General features: G+C 40.8%; 1 protein-coding gene across 2 annotated transcripts in view; it reads left to right on the forward strand.

Annotated features, from left to right (window-relative positions):
- Positions 1-17,741, forward strand: part of SPPL2A (signal peptide peptidase like 2A) — a 45,780-nt gene extending 28,039 nt beyond the window's left edge. The window contains exons 5-16 of one of the 2 annotated variants that reach the window (XM_083183973.1): positions 2,306-2,439; positions 3,583-3,734; positions 6,233-6,329; positions 6,424-6,525; positions 6,777-6,858; positions 7,886-7,960; positions 9,332-9,388; positions 12,263-12,316; positions 14,272-14,371; positions 15,596-15,673; positions 16,059-16,219; positions 17,292-17,741. In XM_083183973.1, the coding sequence (XP_083040099.1) occupies positions 2,306-2,439; positions 3,583-3,734; positions 6,233-6,329; positions 6,424-6,525; positions 6,777-6,858; positions 7,886-7,960; positions 9,332-9,388; positions 12,263-12,316; positions 14,272-14,371; positions 15,596-15,673; positions 16,059-16,219; positions 17,292-17,363 (1,164 nt within the window). In that variant the 3' untranslated portion in view covers positions 17,364-17,741. The remainder of the gene's footprint in view (positions 1-2,305; positions 2,440-3,582; positions 3,735-6,232; positions 6,330-6,423; positions 6,526-6,776; positions 6,859-7,885; positions 7,961-9,331; positions 9,389-12,262; positions 12,317-14,271; positions 14,372-15,595; positions 15,674-16,058; positions 16,220-17,291) is intronic. The other variant, XM_083183974.1, reaches the window with a different exon arrangement.
- Positions 17,742-22,561: the final 4,820 nt, after the last annotated feature.

The raw sequence follows: 22,561 nt of genomic DNA on the forward strand, positions 1-22,561 counted from the left end.
AGGCGGTTTCTCAAGAACTCTGTTAAGTTAAGCCCTTACTTCAGCACGGTACATTAAAGGTTCAGTCAGACAGCACAACCACAGTCACCTAGATCAATTCTCAAGGTGACACCCATAGTTGAGGCGCCATGCGTTATGTCAGCTGCATCTTCTACTGGTCGGAACAATTCCTACCACCACTCTTGGCTGTTTACCATAGAGGAGTCCTAAATTGGGAAGTCATTTCCTCATCCTCCAAGTCTTTTAAACTAGGGCAAATAGAACATCAACATTATGGCTCCATTTCACAATCACAAACTCCATCAATACTGATCCAGCTTTTCTGGTGGATGACCTCATTGCTCCATGGACCTTTTCACTCATTTACATCTGTCTTTCAATCTTTATGCTACCATGGGTGCTTCGCGGAGTGAAGCTGGAGGGCGGTCCGACCAGCCTGATCACTCCACACTTTCCATGTTGGGCTTTATACTCCGTTCTTTGCAGTCTGTCCATAGACTTCTTCCCCTGTGGCACCTTTCTGCTTGACCAGATCTTCTATATCGGGGTCCATAACTTCACCCGAGCTTTGACCATCAAAACAATGCACAGCGAGCATTTATTATCACAACCCTCATTTGACTGGTGTTCTGTCCGTGGTCTGGATCAGATGATTTTCCATCTTTCCTTTTTACAACTGGATGGGTTTGGATCTTTGCCTCTTCTCCTTGAAGTTCCAGGTGTCGGCCCTTTTTTAAATGAAAGTGACCCTTTTACCTGTTGTGTAGACTTTTCTGCAGGAGATGATGCATTTTTAACATTTATTTCCCTAGCGGCACCGTGCTACTTGGTGGTGTTGGTTTTGAAGGATTCTCCCTTTGAAACAGAGTCCAAAGTACAGCACAAGAATGTTCCCACCCTTTAAGTGGTCGCTTTTGCACATCCCATGGTTCCTAGTTTTGTAAGATTTGCCCTAATCGGACTTAACAGCATGCAGATTTGAATAGTTCTGTGAGCTCCCTCAAGGCACTATTCACAGAGTGCAGAATTGAATCGACCCCAGTGACTTACAGTATAAGAACAATGCATGACAAGCACTTGGTTTATAAACATTACTGTATCACTCATAACAATGATATAAACATCAGGGTGCAGGAACCAAGGAAGTATGGAGTATAATTCTGCTCATTGCAAGTAAGGAAGGCCTTTTATGTGTTAATCCACAAAGCTAATTTTTATGCTATAAACAGTCATTTTTTTGTTAGCATGAGATCGACGAGAGTATTATGACACTGTTGGTGTTGTTGTTTACAGTATTGTAACCATGTAGGCACAATAACAAAACTAAATTAAAGGGCACCAATAATTTACATTAGATGGAAGGTGTCAAGTCTTGTTTTAAATTGTTCGAAATACACTGACAGCATCATGGCACTGAAGCTGAGGGCTGCAGTTTACCATGAATCATGCATTTACTGTGAATATTCCCCCGGCATTGGGAGTATTCCCTGGAGTTGACCAAATGGGCAATGAATTGAATTGCCTCCATTAGTGTTTAGTGCCAGATGTACTAAGCTTGAAAAGTGATAAAATGGACAGTGATAAACTACCAACCAATCAGCTCCTACCTGTCATTTTTCAAACCCAGCCTGACACGGCAGTTAGGAGCTGATTGGTGGTTTATCACTCTCCATTGTATCACTTTTCAAGCTTAGTACATCTGGCCCTTTACGAAAGATAAAATGTCACTGATATATATATATATATATATATACACACATATATATATATATATATACACATATATATATATATATATACACACATATATATATATATACACAGGTCGAGTATCCCGTATCCGTTATCCGAATTATTCCGAAATACGGACATTCCAGAAAGTGAAAAAAAAATTTTTTTTTGCTAAAAACTCACTGGGGACATTTGTAACAGCATCACTGGGGACATGATATGTACCTGGCACTATATATGTGCAAGACAATGATTGCTTGGCATTCAAATTCAGTGCTGAGATAGTACACACATTTTGTTTCACGTTTTGAAACCTTGTTTTTTGAACAATTAAAATATATTTGTGTGTATTTTATGTGGTAATAAAATATATTTGTGTGTATATTATGTGTTTATACAGCATACATGCAAGATACTTCAAAATACATCATTGAAATATTAAAATATTCCGAAATACGGAAAAATCCGTTATCCAAAATTCTCCTGGTCCCGAGCATTTTGGATACGGGATACTCAACCTGTATGTATATATATATTTATATTTATTTATTTTTTATTTTTTTTTCTCTTTCAGACACTTGGGAAAAATATCCAGGTGACCTTGTACTCTCCATCACTCCCACTGTTTGATTACAGTATGCTGGTCATTTTTCTCATATCTGTGTTCACTGTAGCACTCGGAGGTTACTGGAGTGGATTGTCAGAACTGTAAGTGTGAGGAGACGTATCTTACGAAGCATGTGATATTTTTATGCTAGTTCCAAAAATATATATTATTTTTTTAATTTCTTTTTAGTCAACGTTTTCAAAAACAGTTATTACAAATGTATTTTTTCAACCAATAGTCACATTTAAATTTTATACTGTAATGGGTTTGGCTGGCAGAACTGAAAGTGAAATAAATGTACCTACCCGCCCACCTCTTTATGTGTAAAAATAATGATGTTTAATTTCAGGCCCGACAAGAACGCAGTACAGTATTTGACTGGTCTTGTGAACAGTTAATGTGGAATAGAGTGTAATTTGTACCTGTAGACATGCAGGATGATTCACAAAGGCAGAGAGAGCCTTTGGATTTATTATTTATTTATTAACCATTTCTTATATAGCGCACACATATTCCGCAGTGCTTTACAGAGTATGCCCCAGTGGAGCTTAAAATCTATATTCCCTACCACATGTACACACACACACAGACATTCTAGGGTTAATTTGTTGGGAGCCAATTAGCCTACCGGTATATTTTTGGAATGTGTGAGAAAACCGGAGTAAACCCACGCAAGCACGGGGAGAATATACAAACTCCTCACAGATATAGCCATGGTGGGAATAGAACCCATGACCTCAGTCCTGTGAGGCAGTAATGCTAACCATTACGCCATCCGTGCTGCCCAAATCTGGATCTGTGCTCCCAGGTTTATTTCCCTGTAGGGAATAATGGAGTAGGAATGGTTTAACTGAAGATAACTGTAACAGTATGTGTGGAAATACCTGTTGCATTCAGACAAGTTGTAGAACGCTGGGCCTCAATCCTGTTTGTAAGTACTTACAGGTGGTACAAACTGAAAACTAAATAGCAGCGTAAAACTAAAGCTATATAACATTTGTGGGCTACATGCAAAGACAGACAGTATTTACCCTGACCAGAAAATATATAAATGTATTTGCTCCCCTTGCATGACAATACAGTTTTTACCAGACCTAGTTACTTGTCGCTTTTTGTTTTTGCTTTACTTACAAACCTGAATCACAGACCCATTATTGCTTAGTATGAACTTGCTTTTGCATTAAAATATACATGTAGATAGTACATTTCATAAATGGAAATAATAACTTGTGTTAATATTACAGGGAAGATTTGAGACCCTCCTCAAGTTTAGGTGAACCAGACGGCGCGAAGAAGAAAGATGAAAATGTGACGTTCACACCTCTCACAGTCATCCTGTTCGTTATCATATGTTGTGTCATGCTGCTGCTCCTCTATTTCTTCTACAAGTGGCTGGGTAAGAATCATGTTGTTTTTTTGTTTTGTTATGTTTTGTTTTTTTACATGCTTTGATGTGTGAAAAGAGGTCTACTTCCAACTTTACAGTGTATTGATGCACCAGTGCTTTTTTTTTTTTTTTTGTAACCTTATTGCCCACCAAGTGTATAACAACCAACACACCACTTTTGGCAACTTCTTCTGTTTAAGATGACAATGCACAAAATGTCTGGGGTGTATTATTTGATTCTTATTTTTTACCGAAACGTTGATAACTGATGGCACGTTTTAATTTTACAGGGCAAAATAATGTGTGTTTTCACTGTGTTTTCATATTATTTATACCCTTTTGTATTTAAGCATCTTTTCCAAAGCACACCTTTTATTGTACAGTAATGGCCATGAATATACCACACAGCAGTTCTCCCAAGTGTGAATGGCCATTGATAGAATAAAAAAGCATACAGTATTCCACTTGTGCTTACGGCTGGTTGACATTGATTTCTTCCATGGAGTAGATGGCAATTGTTGTTTGGAGACTGGATAAATTGTGCCTATTCACCCTTGGGTGCCTCAGTATGCTTGCAGTGATGCCTTGAGATGGTGGCCCAGAACCAATAATATTTAATATGGTCAAAATAATAGGCAAAATCAATGCTGGTGGCTGCCAATCATAAAATATGTGGTAAAACAGAAGCGAATCATGTGCCTCACCACTTTGGGGGGTATTCAATGTCAGGGGCACGGCTGTCGAGCAAGCTCGACAGCCGTGCCCCTGTCCCGTTCTCGCTTTGCTCAACTGGAGCTCGGCGGTCGGGATTCAATGTCCCGCCGCCGAGCGGCGAGAAAGGGATGTGGCCGCGAGCTGAGGATGGAAATAGACGAGCTCCGGCCAGGAGCTTGCCTATTTCTGGCTTTTCTCGGCAGAACAAGCCCAACAGCTTGTGATGTCGGGCTCGTTCTGCGGAGAACTCCTGTTCAATGCTGTCGGGGGAAGACAGCATTGAATAGGGCCCCGCAGCCATCTCCCCCGTCGGGAGATGGCTGCGGCAGCACGACAGCGATTGAATACCCCCCATAATTACATTTAAGTATGATATAACAAACACAATCAACTTAATATAATATATACTTTTTTACATTTCTCAGTTAAAAAAAACTTTGGTGGTGCTTTGGAAAAGGTAAAAAAAAAAAAAAAAGCTCTATGTTACATAAACTAAGTAGTATATAATATATTCTATGGACAACAAAAAACTACATTTTCCTGGTATACAAGCAGTGGCCTCTTGGGTACTGCCAAGTATTAGTGCCCACTGTTTCTCTGTGAGAATCCACGGGTAAGCTTCACATTTTGGCTTCAGCCACAAAATAAGGATTCTAGACCTTTGCAAGTTCAGAGTTAAATTAATTCCCCAGATAAAACATCTATTGCTTAACCGGTGAATAAAAAATCTGAAAAGGTGAATCCCTGAACTGGGCATAAAAGATGCTTATTGCATCTGGCCCAGAGTTAGGAAAGTTTGGAATATCAGCTGCAATGTGTGCAGCTGATGTGAAAGGCATGCTTTTCAAAAGTTAACGTCCAATTTTATAAGAAAGAATCAGTCTTTTTGTAGTTTAAACAACACTACAAAAGGTAAAGTTGTTCCACCACAGCCTGCGTCTTCCATGATGGAAAACATTAGTTTACGAGCCATCTCATCCTGAATGGCAGCAACATCACTTTTCATTGGATGGATGACTTCATCTTCCAAATCAGAAATCCGCTCTCCACCTCCCCTACCCTCTCCCTAATTTTTTGGAGGTTGTGTTGGATCAGGGAGATGTTTTCTTGCACCTCTCCAATTTTATCCGTTATATTTTTCTCTAAAAATCTCTAGTACCTGATGCAAAGGCTAGCAAGGTGCGCTGTCTGGGGCATAAGCCGCTGATGAATTTCAGACATATATTGTTGGACAAATGGTTATGGGAAACAGGCTGCGCCTAGGATTACAGCTGCGTATGTAACGGTGGGTCACCAGACTCCCACACCAACATATACACAGCAAAATGGAAACACACTTCAGCGCTATCCTTAATGAGCATAAACCAGAAAGCAGACATATCTAATATCCCCCTTCTCATTGGAAAACCAATATGTTCAGGGATCTTCTATCACTCAGGGTTTTCCTCTGATTCTGTGGGTATCCCCAAAGAAGACAGACTGACCTTATCAGCGGTCAAAAAGAGAGCTAAACATACACCGAAGGCTGTAACAATCGGAAAACACCTTGAATACTGGCCCATATTTCCAAGGGCGATCATTTCCCTGTTTGTGGCTGGTCATCTGACCTCTGAATGCATTAAGTATAATTTCTAGTATATTGAATAGCTTTGTTGTTGCTGCTGATATTATTATTATTATTATTATTAATAATATGAATAATAATCTTAATAGTCCTGGGATTTATGTTAATGTAATATATATATACAGATGTGTATGCATAGTTATTTATAGTGGTTTCTCTTTGTTTCTAGTGTACGTTATCATTGGTGTGTTTTGCTTGGCATCTGCAATGAGTACGTTCAACTGCCTGTCTGCGCTGATTCAACACATCCCATATGGAAGATGCAGGTGTGACATCTGTTAGGTGATAATGTTACTGATTATCCAGTTCAGGCTCTCCCTGTATGTTGACTTTTTCTATATCTTGTTTTACTTTAAACAGAGTTTCATACTGCAATAAAAGTGCTGAAGTGAGGCTCCTCTTCCTGGCTGGCTTTTGTATAGCTGTGTCGGTGACTTGGGTAGTGTTCCGGAATGAAGATAGGTACTGTATATGATCATAGAAACCAAACAACACTTTACACTTGTGTTGATGCCCTTTGCACTATGTTATAAATAGGCTACTTATACTGACTGTTTAGCTGCCAAGGTCCTGTGCAGAATATTGATGGTTACAGAGTCGAGATTTTACACCAACATTTGTATGTCTATTGAATTTATTAGGGCTAACATAAGACTCAAAGCCGTTATGTCGGGTCATTTCTTTGTATATCTAATTATTGTGTTTTTATTTAGGTGGATTTGGATTCTCCAAGATATTCTGGGAATTGCATTTTGTCTCAACTTTATAAAAACTTTGAGAATGCCAAATTTCAAGGTGAGATAATGTTTTTGATTATAAACGTAAACCTTATGGGTGCTGTATAGATGCATCCTCATATATCTAGTATAGCATCTGTATGCTATATGTCACAAGATGCCATATACGAATAGGATGCACCAAGAGCATTAATGTACTGTATTTTTCATTTAAATATTTAATCTTAACACATTTTGCAGAATCATTGATCAAAAAAATAGTACAGAAAATGCTGCACAGGTATTGGTTTTACACACGTTCAAAGTCGCAGATTACACTCAAGGGCAGGGTGCTATTTCACTCACTCCCTTTGCCCTGCAGTTTATTTCACTATCTCCCCCACGGCCTATCTCTCTCCTCTGTGTTATCTTGCTATCTCCCCTGCACTCTCCACCCCCACGCTCTCTCCACTGCATTTCCCTTCGCTATCTCTCTCCCCTGAGCTCTCTCTCCCCTTTGCACTATCCCGCTATTTCACTGCACTCTCCTCTGACTTGCACTATCGCTATCTCTTCCCTGCGTTCTTGTTCACTATCTCTCCCCTCTCCTCCTTTGCACTCTCTTGCTATTTCTATTCCCCCTGCAATCTCTCTCTACCCTGTGCTCTCACATTCTATCCCCTATGCGCGCTCTACACCTTGGGTGCTATCTCCTGAGTTCTCTCCCTCTCCCCTACGCTCTCGCTCACCATCTCCCTCTCCCCTGGACTCTCTGACCACACATGAGCAGCGGTAATGTGTCCACCATAGCTGAGGGCAGTCCCCGGGCAGGACATACTTAAGGGTGGTACATTCCGCCCTCTATCACTCCAGGGCCACTGCTCATGTTTTCCCCATACTGAAAGTTGCCAGCCAGCCCCTGCACGCAACAGCATTTGACTGAGGAAAAGCCACTGCTGCTCACATTGAAGTCTGTGCCTAAATTCAAACTGTAACTTTATTTTGTACAAAAAAACCTGTGTTTTGTAACATGTTTCTTATTAACCCCTGATTATGAAATTAAATCTTCTATACATCGTTCTGATATAGCCTATGTCATTCTGCAGGCTTGTGTCATTCTTCTGGGACTCCTGCTGTTGTATGATGTGTTTTTTGTGTTTATAACTCCATTCTTCACAAAGGTATGCAAACGCCCTCTTTTTCCAACAAGTACATTACAGATCTATTGTATTTGTGTCTTCTGAGTTTTATATTGCCCGAGTTTAACATTTTTTCCCTTAGTCATTTTTAAGCGAATGTCTTATTGGGATGAAATTTTATTGGGAGCCTGTAGAAATATGGTGCAGTTATGATTTGTTATGTTAAAAACATAGCAAACAGAATCTAAAGGATGCTGGCAACAAAGTCGGAGCCATTGTGTTTAACTTGTATCCATAATGTTATGTTCTGGAAAGTGTAAACCTGTATTGCTGCTAGGTACACAAAGTAAAGGTGCCCACACACATGATGTGCTCTGTGTTTTGTACTGGATCGCATTACATCTAGTTCAAAATACACGCGATACACTACCAACAGCGTGCAATTTGAACTATATGCGATCTAGTATAAAAAGTATGGGCTGCACATACTTTTTGTACTTTGTGATGTGTGCAGGAGTGCGTATTGCCAGACACAGTTTAGGGTTACCTTAACCCCTTCAATGGTATTTTTTTTTTTAAGGTAGCACTCCTCACTAGGCGAGTATTTGGGTGGGGGTGCTCCCTAAAAAAAAAACCAATACCGTCTCTCCCAGGGCCGGGCAGCGCCACTGAGCACTACATCAGCCGCTGCCTGGCCCTGCCCTGCCCCCAGCAACTCTGCTGTGCACGGCGTGACGTTAGAAAGGTCACGACGTACACAGCCGGGGGGGGGGGGGGGAGGAGAAGGTGGAGCCGAGCAGTGGCTGAAGCGGAGCTCAGCGTTCAGCTCAGAGCTCAGCGGCGCTGCCCAGCACTAAGGAGCGCAACATTGGCAATCCCGAGAATTTTATTGCGAGTCTGGGCACTGGAGCATAGCCCGGAAAATTCTCTGGATCACACATATGCACCTCAGAACCCTCACAATACCTACTCACTCAACTCCCATCATTATGCCATTTAAGGCTAAGGATCAAGCAGCCGGTAGGATCTGGGGGCTGCTTAGATTGCCACTGTTACGTTACTACATACACACTAGGTGACCCCACTGGCGGTGGCGGAGACCTAGAATGGAATGCTGGCATCATCAAGTGCATAGACACTTGCCGATGTCAGCTCCGAAGTAAGCGACAGCAGTGTTGGCGATGCAGCATGGGCGTCATTAAGGAGGCCCTCACCCAAACATGCTGGACGAGGGAGGTGGTCGTTAACGATGCGCGGGAGCGCATCTGGTTAACGATATTGAGTGTACACAATAGAAGATAAAGTGGAAGATATCTTTCATTTTATCTTTTAGTTGTATACAGCAACTATGTATTTAAATACATATATTTGTATATGTGAAGATCATTCAGATGTTATAATGTGCATTTTCAGAATGGTGAAAGCATCATGGTGGAAGTGGCTGCTGGCCCCTCAGGAAATCCAGAAAAGGTATGCTATAGTACACTAAATTCTCGTAAGTTTATTTGTGGAGATTTTGTGTGTAAGCTCTAGGCTTCTGCGATTTTATTACATCATTCACAGGGAAAGAGTAATTGATTACTACAAGGATTATATTTCAGTTTAGATTCAGTTAAGCAGCGTACTTTACAGGTTACTCCATTGGGAAAATCTCCCTTTGTTTTGCTCATACCTGTATGGGAAACGAGGCAGGTGAGGTATTCCTGTCTGGACATCCCATGTACTATTAGCACATGAAGGAACCTCGTAGATAACCGAATCTGCTCCTTAGTAGCTACTAAATCATAGGGAATGCCAATAAAAGCAATGCCTAATGTAGCAGTTGTGTTTGCACATGCTTATTACATGATTATTTGAGTAGAAATGGGTTGTGTCAAATCTTTCAGATGTTAAAAACCATATTTTGATTTTGTATATATTTAAGGCCTGGGCTAGAAATAAAATGCTCACCCTATGACAGTGGGTGACATTATTGTGAGTTTTTCTGGCTTTAATAGCACCTGAAAAACTAGAAACTAGAATAACAAGAAAACATGGCAGAATTATTCTGGTGGATTTTTATATATCTCAAAACAAAGACAAGAAGTGCCTCCTAGTACGGTACATTAAATTAGTTACTACTTCTTGAATAGAGTGATCTAAAGAGAGCACACATGCCATCATATTAACCCAAAGAACTACCTTAGGTATAAAGCCTTTGTGATACATAAACAACAATAACAGTTTTCCACTATGCTGATATCCCATAGTTCTCCAAGCATAAAGCACGAGTGAAAAACAAGCGAAGAAAAGTTAAAAATAATAGTGAAAAAAATAGTGAATAGTGAAAAATCTGTTTACCGTTGGTGATGAATTAGTCAGACTAATTACTGTCCCATCAAGAAGATTAATTGGTTAGCACACCCTCACAATGAAGCCTACTGGACTAGCTGAGGAGAGGAAGGGAACCCTGGTGTGTCTCTTGTGTAGCATTGCAAGGCGTAATTATATTGGGTAATACAGAGATCTGTAGTTATATTGGGAAATAGCATTATTCAAGGATCATCCTAAAGGTGATTTGCAGTCTTGTTACATTGACTGCACAGTGACTCTATTATAGAGGTAATGAGCATTGGAATACAGAGGTCTGTTTTTAGTTAGCTGTGATAATAGAGGGCCAGTGCTCCCCGTTTCCTTTGCACAGCTAGCTGTGGTGCTGAATCCCAAACACACAGACTGAAATAGACACCGCATGGATGTAACTCACCATAGGAATTAGTTACTTTTTGTAGTCCTGGTGCCAGCGGTCAGGCATTTGCAGCATTGACCGGAAGATCTGATCACAGCCAGAAATGATATCACTTTACATGAGGACCTAGGCCAGGCATTCCAAAAACAAGCTTGGTCCTCGAGGCACTATCAATCCAAGTTTAAAAGTGGTATTCAATCGCGGGTCCCAACTGTCGGTCGGTCGCGACATTCGGGACCTTGGCCCGCTTTTGGTCCGCTCGCCTGTTTATCGGCAGGTGGGATTCATTTTCCTGCCTGTTGATCAGTGAAAAGGGGGAGTGTATGCGAAAACAACCATGGATTGTCAGGATCCGGCCGTGATCTCGACATTCTATGGCCCTTTTCGGCAAAACTGGCCCGATTGTTTTTAAAGTCAGGTCTGTTCTGTTCAGATGCCGCTTCAATGCTGTCGGGTAAGACAGCATTGAATAGGTGGACGCCGCTATTTCCCCCATCAGATTGAATACCCCCCTTAGTGATATCTGTGCTTGAGCACAGGGGACTTATACCCCTTTCGAACTGACCAATATTTCCCGGGTTATTGCACATGAACGCACAACAACCCCAAAATTGGTCAGTGTGAAAGGGTCCTGAAAGATGGTACCGGGTTCAGCGTCCAGGTATTTAAACTCGGGTCTTGACCACGTTGATGCTACTGGGAGAAGCTGTCATCTTCCTGCGCTGCCCCAGCCCCACCTCCCGATGATGTCACCCGGTCAACTTTATGCCGAGTCGGGTGAGTAATCTAAAACACTGGCAAGCTGGGTCCAAAATTCCAAGTGCAACCCGGCTTGCCAGTTTGAATAGAGTATTCATTATTTTTCTTTGTTATTTTAAATAAACCACCTGCGCTGAACCCTGTGGTATGGGTCTCCGACAGTGGGGATCCTGACAGTCAGTATCCCGAAGTCAGGAGCCCGAATGCCGGTGCTCCGACAGGGGGGTGAACGCAAAGAAGCCACTTGCGGGCTCGCTGCGCTTGACACGCTGTTGGCCCGGTGGCTCGCTATGCTGACCACATGTTCTATTCTCCCTCTATGGAGGTCATGGACCCCCATGAGCTAGAATAGCCCCTGTGAGTCGGGATCCCCTATATTGGAGCACCGGCAGTCGGGATCCCGACGTCAGGATACTGACTGTCGGGATCCCCACTGTCGGAGCGTCATTCGGCACCCAAACCCTGGATGCCTCTAAACCCTGCACTGTTGGTGTGTTTTGGGGACCAAGGTTGGGAATGCCTGACCTAAGCTGTAGCTGGTCAGTGAATCTTTACCTGCCAGCAATTATATAATGTGTATTCACTTTCTTTTACTTCAATCCTGAAACTGGTTAAAAAAAAAATTTGAAAGAAGTATTTGGTTATTTTTTCCTTTTCTATGAATGCTTAATTTATCGTTTAATTCAGATGCGTTAAACAGAAAAGTTGTCCTGTCCAATAGTTTAAATGCCTGTATGTGATAAATATAGAATTTTTTGAGTCAACAAACATTCACTCAATACATATACCACAATCTGGCCTGCGTCTAGCTGATCCATATGGGATATTAAATGTCTGTGACTTGGATTTGATCCTAGAATGGTGAGAGCTATGTGGAGGTCCCCGCTGAATCTCAAGCCACCTACGAGAAAGTAAGGATTGTGTTTCAGATACTTTCAGGGGATTCTTAACCCAGTCTCTGGGAAGTTTACATTTCACTTTAATCACATCTAGTCATACAGTATGTGTTGGTGTATTGTCAGTGAACATTGGTAATGTTCTCAATCAAATTGGGGATGACTTTCATACATTATTGTACCTTTTAACTTCTCTCTTGCTGTATATTGTAGGAGTGTAACAAAATTATTTTTATTTTAGATTGTTCTAGATTGTCATTGTTACTGTCAGTAGTGGGGGGAGGGGGGTGTCTGGCCTGTCCTGATTGATCTAGAGCACAGGTTCTCAAACTCTGTCTGACCTCAGGACCCCCACACAGTGCATGTTTTGCAGGTCTCCTCACAGAATCACAAGTGAAATAATTAGCTCCATCTGTGGATCTTTTAAAATGTGTGAATGAATAATTAATGCACCTGCCGGGTGACCTTAAAAATGAGACCGGTGTAGGGTCCTGAGGGCCGAGTTTGAGAACCTATGATCTAGAGATCAGTCTAGTGTTGTGCCGCACAAAGCAACTTAACATAATCAAACATGTGCATGCTATTAATAAACCATGCCTTTTGAAAGAAAAACATTTTAAAGTTACGTTAAGCCTCAAATGCAAGTTAAATGATGAAAGATTAATTAAACATATTCAGTATAGATTAAAAAAATATACCAAACCTCCCTAATAGCCGTACCAATACTGAGATAATAGTTTTACTATGGAGAAGTACATTTTCCTTGCTTATTAGTCTGCCTTGCCAGTAAGCGTGTGGAGAACTGTGTTTGTGCATGACTAGTTCCAGAAGTCATTAGCTGCTATGTAATATTGTGTGTCTCTGTGCGTTGCCATACATCTAAACGCTGCCCATTCATTTTTCTCTTCCAGAACAGTCATAAGATGGAAGGTTTTGCGCTGGTTACACACCTAAAGCTTTATCTGTCCAATCTAACATTTGCTCCTATCCATTACCAGGTTTTTGTTCCCACCAGACAATCGGCCGTTTGCTTCCTAATGCTGGAAAGGGTCAAAAACAAATGTTTGGATACATTTATTACATCAAACTGATTGAACCAATTTGTCTGACCGATCATTGTTTGTTGTTTCCAGCATTTGGGAGCAAAAGGTTGAGTCTCATTTGCTGTCGGGCATTACCAGATTTTTGTACCCACCAGACAGATAAATCTTTAGATGTGTACCCCATATCCGGTCGACAGATCGACAATCAAGTGGTCGACCATTAATGAATAAAAATGGACGTCAGTGTCTAGATCAACATTAACAAAAGATCGATGCAAGCAAAAGGTTCACCACGTGCCCATCGAAATTTTGCTTGTGTCGATCTTCTGTTATTGACGATCTAGACCATTTGTAGGCGTGTAACTTGACACCTTCGACAATTCGTGCTCGAGCACGTGATTGTCAATCTAGACATCGTTGTTCCGCTATACCATGACCGTGTACCCAGATTAACTATACAGAACAAAAAATAATTTTCCAACCAGTTTATATGGAAACTACAACTTTCCCCACACAGAAACTGCTGGCATTACACACATTGATTAAAGTGGTGCAAGTTCATGGCAGTATATTTTTGAGCATCCATTATTCTGTCTTGATCCCTGCACTTGCAGTTTGTTATCCCACATTCACAGGGCATCAAATGTCAGTGTAAAGGAGTTCTTACAGTATGTTTACTGTTGTGAATGGAGCAAACTACATTACATGGGGTTGTATTTAATATTAATGTGCCAGAGTAAAAATAGTGCATGCAATGAGAACCCATTTCTTAGCATGTGGTGATCATTTCCTCATCCCATCAGGTGCACTTGCATACACGGCTGCCTTGCTCATATGCTACTTTATACATTAACATCAGAAATGATATATGTCCCTTCAAGTGTTTTTACTTAGAAGTGTGCCTTTTAAATGCTTCTTGTCTTCCAGTTACCTGTAGTGATTAGGGTACCTAGGCTGGAATATTCTGCCCTGACATTATGTGGAATTCCATTTTCCTTACTGGGCTTTGGTGATATCATCGTACCGGGTGAGTAAATAAACAAATACATACTGTATCTCTCCTTTCATTCTTTTTTTCTTTCTTTCTCTCTCTCTCTCTCTCTCTTTATACATAGGATTTATAGTATATATTTATTTATAAACAGTTTCTTATATAGCTCAATCCAGTATGAGATCACTTAAGTCAAACAAATATAGATCAAACTTCATTGCTACTTGACATAACTAGAGACCGGCATTGTGCTTAACCATAGCTTAGTTAGCATCTATTGGATTCATGAGTCAAGTTTAATTAATGATTGATACACCCCTTAGATATTGCATTCGGGTGATTAAATCACACCCATTGTCATAGGAGTATAATATCAAGCACAGTGGCTCAGTTCCTTTCTAGGTCACTAAGCTAAACAGTAGTAAATATGCAATCCAGATTCGTCCAGTAGTTTTACATGATGCTAGAACAGACAAACAGACCAAAAAATTCTGAACATTTGTTTTCTCGTCCTAAAAAGAAATTGATTTTAGAAAGTGTCATTTTGGGTTCTTTGAAAGGAGCAAACTTGACCTAATCCATGTACATCCTTAGCATATATTGTAGGAAGTCATTTTAAATGAACATTAACCCTTTGAGTGCCAACTGAATTTGTCAAAAATAGCTGTGAAAATTGGCAAGCAAACATTTTTTATTCATCATAATGACCTGTAATGTTTTCCTTTATATAGGAAATATAATCTTTTATTACACAACATTTTTTTATTCAAATTTATATAACAATTATGAGTGATGCTGGCACTTTAGTGGATATTTAGGTAAATATACAGTATGGACCTCTACTTAAATCGGCACACAACTATTCAATGCCCCCGCTTCAACTATTTTTTCGCCGATCCACAGGCTGTCTGACCTTTGGAACGTTTTCAACCGTTGGAAGATTGAATACCAATGGTCGATGTTGGCAAATAATTCTAAATGTTGGAAATGTTGCGACAGTTGCACGATAGATTGAGGGCCAGATGTACCAAGCTTCAAAAGTGATCAAATGGAGAGTGATAAACAACCAGCCAATTAGCTCCTACCTGACATGTTGCAGGTTGGGTTTGAAAAATGACAGGTAGGAGCTGGTTGTTTATCACTCTCCATTTTATCACTTTTGATGCTTGATACATCTGGCCCTGAATGCCCCATATAGGCTTTAATGTGAAGTGATGATTCATGTACACTGTAATTAAACTGCTTTTTGTGTTGTTGTAGGCCTGTTGGTAGCATATTGCAGAAGATTTGATGTACAAACAACATCTTCTAGTATATATTATATATCCTGTACTTTAGGTAAGTTTATTATTTATTTTTTGTAAAATTACCTTTTGACTACTACTCATAAAGGATATGCAGTTTTTTTGGAAGCCGATAAATAGTTGATCACAAATTCTTCATTTATTCTCCAATTATATACAGCAGTGCTGAACCATTGTGGTGCCTTATTTAAATTAAACCTATTTCTAATCTTATCATTAGTCTTACAGAATTTGCATATTCATACTGCACAATCAAGAGTTGCTACCAGGGGCCACACCTTCCCAGCATAAACAGTCCTGTTCATGTTATTTTCAATAGTGGATGATTATAGTCTTGTTTCTGTTTTTTTTCTTTTTTATTTAAGATGCATATCCGTAAAACTAGTAATGTGCCTCTATTCTATGGTTCTTCTTTCTAGCGTATGCTGTAGGGATGTTTTTTACTTTTGTTGTCCTGATTGTAATGAAGATGGGGCAACCAGCCCTCCTGTATCTAGTACCATGCACACTCTTCACCAGTTCCATTATTGCTTGGAGTAGAAAGGAAATGAAGAAGTTCTGGAATGGTGGCTGCTATGAGGTATTGTAAGCTAACTACGGACACTAACATTGTGTTGTCATTTGCACCTTTTATATAATTTCTGAAAACAAATGTTGTTTAGATTTTCTATGTCACCCTGGTTTATTTTTGAGGTTGGTTTATACCCATTTTCCATCTGTAAGCCGGGTCGCACCCGGGATATTGTACCCGGCTACAACCTGGGTGCGACCCGGCTTGCAAACCCATTCACACTAGAGTCCCCACCCGGCATAATGCCGGGCGGGTGATGTCACCGGCAGGTGGGGTCGGGGAGGCGCTGGGAGATGAAAGCATCTCCCAGCGCCGACTTTTGCACTGTAGTGAACGGGACCCGGGTCGCATCGACCCCGGTTACCCGTTTACACTACACAGTGATACAGGTTGAACCCATGTTCAACCCTTGTCGCTACCTGGGTAGAAATGTCAGGTCTCACAACCTGGGTTATTTCTACAGGGAGCGTTTCCACCTGCCTAAAAACCCGGGTTTTGCGCTCTCCCGTACAAAAACCCGGGATATTTAGGCTAGTGGAAAAGGGGTATAAGACTCTAGAGGTGTAGGGGTTAGGGATTTGGTGAGAAATGCTCCTGGAACTCCAGAGGATCAGAGCTCTGATCAGGAAGTGACGGTCTCTTGACTGCTGGGTCCCAGAAGACACCACTGTGGCTTCTAGGACACCAGGATGATATGTCGATAGTCTTACATGTTGGCATTTCTCCACTGTCTACATGGTCAACGGCGACATTATGACCATGTTGACATATTGTACCAAGTCTATCCAATGGCATCTTATATTCTGTTGAGACCATGTTACCTGTAGTACAGAATTGAAGTATTGCCCATTAACGGGACATGCTGTGATGTGGCTCTGGGTATTGTTTGTAAACTGCAGCTAGAGTTCGTATAGCATGTGGACAATTGATATTGGAAGATAGAGGTGAAGTGCATTGCCAGGCTTTTTTCTGCCACAGAAATGAAATGTAACTGTTTGTGTGTGTTCCTAACCTCGCTCCTGTTGCAGGTTTGAGATGCAGCAGTAAGTAACACTTTCTTCTCTCCTCATACCCCATTTAGATAATGGAGCAAGCAGACAATACTGTCAGTGAAGATAACATTAGAACAAATGAAGCACACGAAGCACAATAATGCAACCGTCCATTACACATCTGCACACCTTTTGGTTTCTGGCTGACATTAAATATCTGCTACGTTTTTAGAAATCATTTGAAAATATTTTGTAGATTTTTGTTTTTCTTATATGTAAATCCGAAGGGTATTGTTATATTGGGAGATATTAAATTGTGCCTTAAAGTAGTAAGGGTCTTGCGCTGCTACAGAGGCTGTGGTACATGCTGCGACTTATAGTCCTTTTATTTCTGGTAAAGCTGTACACCATTCTAACCGTTATAATCACTAAAATTCATCTTTTGTATGCCAACCCAAAAGTCCATAAGCACAAGGGTAACAAAACTGTACTTGCACATGTGGGTGTGAGAATCAAGGGGGGGGGGGGGGGGGGGGAATTTAGAGCACTTCATAACTGAGTGATGAGTTTTGATTGTTATAAGTTAGTGCCCAGCCATTATGTGTGCAACCTCTTTTTGTTATGGCATTGGACGGCCTGCAAAATAATGGTGTTCCCATATGAAGATATTGATATGTTATGCAGTTTTTTTGTTTTTTTTAGGCAGTATATCTGTATTCATGTTCTCACTTTGCTGAGCATTGGAAAGTTTTGCTCTGTTAATTCCTGCTTTTGATATGAGCTGAAGAACCACAGGTTGCCTAAACTACAGGTTCTCACAGTCGGTCCTCAGGACCCCACACAGTGCATGTTTTGCAGGTCTCCTCACAGAATCAAGTGAAATAATTACAGTAGAACTGCATACAAAGTCAAAGGTGCAGGTGCACAAATTAAACTCCCAATTTAAAAATTTTGCAATAAAATTTTGCATTTTTAGCGAGGTTCTTCGCTTATTTATGGCCGTAAGTAACGGCTTGCCCACCTCGTCCAGGTGACCTCATTAGTCGGGCAAGTCCCTAACATTTTGGGGGGTACAAATCTAGGGCAAAGGGCAAGCCGTTACTTATGGCCATAAATAAGCGAAGAACCTCGCTAAAAATGCAAAATTTTATTGCAAAATTTTTAAATTGGGAGTTTAATTTGTGCACCTGCACCTTTGACTTTGTATGCAGTTCTACTGAAAGGTCTCCGCAGGGTCGCACCTCTCAATTGGTGTGCACCCCAGGACCCCACCCCTGAAATAATTACAGTCAGTGATGAGTGCACCTGTCGGGTGACCTGGAAAACGTGAGCGGTGTGGGGTCCTGAGGACCGAGTTTCAGAACCACTGGCCTAAACCAATACTTTTCTTCTGTATATATTTGTACAGACCTACATGTGCCAGGTTTTCTACCTTTCTGTAAAGCATACAGCCTTTTAATTAACATGGCAGTTTCTGTAATAAGGTTCTGAATCCAGTTGGTTTGGTACATAAAGGAAAGTCATTCAAATATATAGTTAACAGGTTTTTATTTTTCTGACTGCCCTGTTAAACATGGGAAGTAGTCAAATATATTTTTCAGCCACTTCAGCTTACTACATATAGGCCCTTATGCTGGTTCACTTGCATAGGCAAATTCCTTCTCAAATGGACAAAACCCATGTGCACTGTACGTGGGGCAGATGTAACTTGTACAGAGAGAGTTAGATTTGGGTGAGTTATTTTGTTTGTGTGCAGGAAAAATACTGACCTTTATTTTTACACTGCAATATAGATTTCACTTTGAAGTAAAACCCCACCAAATCTAATTCTCTCTGCACAAGTTACATCTTCCCCACCTGCACTGCACATGATTTTGTCCATTTGAGTAGGAATTTGCCTTTGCGAGTGAACCAGAATAACCCCCATAGTTTTATAAGACTTTGGTTTATTTAGATCCTCCCACTTGCATTATCCTTGACACTTTTGTTTAAATTCTGCAGATAGCTTGCCCAACTCTAGTTAGTAATGTGTGATTCAATTTAACAATACAGTGCTATCAAAATGTTTACATCGATTGACTGAAGCTTGATTGGCTGTACATTAATCAAAATGCAAGTGCTGATTAAGATGCCCAGGTTTTGTGAATGACAGATGACCGTGCTGCTGATTGCCGAAGATCCTCAATGATGCTGGGAGCAAATTATCCTGCTCTTGTTCTCACTCCACATTACTGCAAATAATCATATTGCCCACAGCAGCCGGGACTTTCTACTATTAGGTATTTCTTGTTTTATTAAGACGAGTGAAGCACATTAGTTTCTGAACATTAATGCCATGGTTTGCTAATTTTTTTCAACTTAATTATATGGCCTATATAGAGCAAGAAAAGTCGATTGCAAAGGTGTCTTTTTTTGCAGAAAAAAATGTTTTTGCAGAGGATTACGCAGTTTATATTAATACTTTTATTTTTATGTCGGTCCCCGCTTGTGGTGCAGGATTTGAAGCAGAACATTTTCTAAAGACCATACATTACTTGCTGCGGTTAAAAAAAAAATCATTACTTTAAATCCTGCAGCAACATTGCAAGTAACTGCTGATTGGTAAATAAACTCCTCGGAATATTATTTACCAAGCCACATTTGGCATTGACAAAAAATGCAATTTGCAATCATACTGTAACTATTGTATTCTGCCATTATAATTGCCTTAGCACTATATGGTGTAAATACATTACTCAGGATGTGATGAACCCATTTTATAAGAGCCCTGCATTTTTATAAGGTTTGCTACAAATAATGGATTTATAAAATGGTTTTGATACTTTTGTGAGCTGAACTTTGGTTTCTAACAACTAACTTAGCCATATTGATTGGACCCTTATTTTTAATGTTTTGGACTAAAAATAATGTGATTTAATAAATATATCCTTTAAATTTAGTTTTGTGTTACTGTTATTGCATCAAATGTATTGTTAATGTGTTTGTAGGAAATTAAGTCATAATGTGTGTTTTCAGTGGGATGCACGTTTAGTTACAGAGGGAGAGCTGTTCTAGAGCAGCACAATTTAAACCACATGCCTCTTGGACAGTCTGTGATAATCCACAAGAGTTGATTCAGATTTGTATGGCATGCAGATGTTCCCCCACATTAGTGCTTATCAGTAAGATGCACATGCGCCAAGGTACTTTTATGATGCTGGTAGTAATGAGCATATATGCACAGTGTATTTGTCAGGCAAGGAAAGCTTCAGACTTTCCGGTTGTCAGAGGGAACGTTGAGTGATGGCAAATGCGCAGGCTTGCATCCATTTTTAGGGCCACTTTCAGCTGCGATTGTGTATGTAGATACTGTACCTGATGCCGGTGTCGTTACTGCCATAATCAGTCTTCGTGACCATTCGGTAGACTCTGGGATATTCCTTGTTTCTGGTCAATGATGCGTATTTGCACTCAATTGCTGAGGACCTTGTAATGACCCCTGTGGGGTCTCTATTATTTTCTGGGCGGCTTCTACAATGATTATAAAGTCTGTAGCCAAACAATTGCAACTGCTTAGGTCTTTGTGTACATATCTGAATCAGGCCTCGGGAGACTTATGGAGCCTACACACATAGCGTGTGTGCAGAGCGATCTGAGCATTGCTAGATCGCTCAGCATAAAAAGCTGCTCAGCACACACAGCGCAGTGAGCTGTCAGCACCAGTGTTCTCTGGTGGGAGAACACTGGCAATGAGTAGATTTATGGGCCCTGCTTATTCTTATTCTACCAGCGATAGTGACGCGTGGGGCCATGCATCGCTATGGCTTCAACACACACAAGGATGCAGGGTAATTTCTAAGTGATCTAGTGAGATCGCTTACATTAGGGCCTGACATCTGAATTGTTTGCAAGATGTCTGCAGACAGATCTCATGATTTCTAGCATACTGCGCATGCTTCAGAGTCTGTGGGACATTTCCCTCTTTGATGGGACCTCTTTGCACAGACAGGGTTGCAGAGAGGACAAGGCAACCGCCGGTACAGTATAGTCTCTGTATTGCCAGTGCACCGGCCGTCTGCCACAACAAATCACACATGTGCGCGGCTCGCCCAGCTGTCCCCTGCCCAACCTTTCCCCACCTCCTGTGTAAAGACAACATTACATCACAATGTCTCTTATGCAGCTGGGAAGTAGGGATGGACATCGGAAGTCCACAATCAAATGATGGCTGGGCTTCCTCCATCAAATATTTTGATGCTATGGTAACTAACAATCGCATTAAAAGAATTTGATAGCAAAAACTATTTATTATATTTGCACATGTGGAATTTTTTTTTACTCATGCGCAATACCTCTTAGCATGGTCATCTTCAGAAGGGACTGGGGACGGGACCCAGTACAACCATCGCATCACCATTGAATGATTACCATTTAATGGCTGCAAACATGGGAATGCCGCCATCGAATGTGTAAAACCACTACCATTGTTTTCAAAACATGGATGTTTGGCAACCATTGTAATGAGTATCCCCCCTACTCCCAACCCTACCGGGAAGTAATAGCAGCAGTCATCTTCAGTGTCTGAACGGTACTTTCTCCATCCTCACCACACAGCTGGCATGCTGTGCAGCTAGCACCTAGCTGCAGAAGGCGGTATATACAAGCAAGCGACATACAAGAAGAGAGCTCAGTAGCATACAGAAGCAGTAACCTGCGGTACTGAAGCAACCCATCTGTTCCAGCCACAGCCAGCCAAATAAAAGCAAGTTAAGTATAAATGTGCTGTATATTAGTGCTTCTTATGCAGGTGATAGATGTGCATGTGTAGCTGCCTTGAGGGATAAGTAGACAAAAATCTTCAACCACAAGCGGACCAGCGCATCACACTCTATGGTACCATACAAGATTGCAAATGAAGCAGAACAGATCTGCACTACAAGCTGCAGAAATAATTACTCACTATTTTTGTATTCACTACCTATAATTAGTGGGGAAAAGGTGCACCCCATATAGATACTTTAAGATAGGGTGAATGTTTGGAAATATCTAACTGTCATTTAGTACTTAAGTGGCCTGTGGCTAAGCATTAATATACTTAAAACCTGGACCGTTGGGTAGAGTTCCTCGGGGACAACATTTGCAAACTTCTGCTTTAAGACACAGACAGATAAATATGGCTCATAAAACCCTATCGAGCATTGCTCCACGGCGCTCAACACAGGACTGTACAATGTCCATACATGTCAAGGAATTAGCACTGATCATTTTACTGTTATTTCAGATTAATGCAGTGGATTTGGGGTATCAAGATTATACCTTTTTTTTATATATTATATATATATATATAGATAGATAGATAGATTCCACAGGGACAAAGGCA

This window comes from Crinia signifera, chromosome 4 (assembly GCF_055691185.1).
Source record: "Crinia signifera chromosome 4, ASM5569118v1, whole genome shotgun sequence".
NCBI classification, from domain to species: domain Eukaryota; kingdom Metazoa; phylum Chordata; class Amphibia; order Anura; family Myobatrachidae; genus Crinia; species Crinia signifera.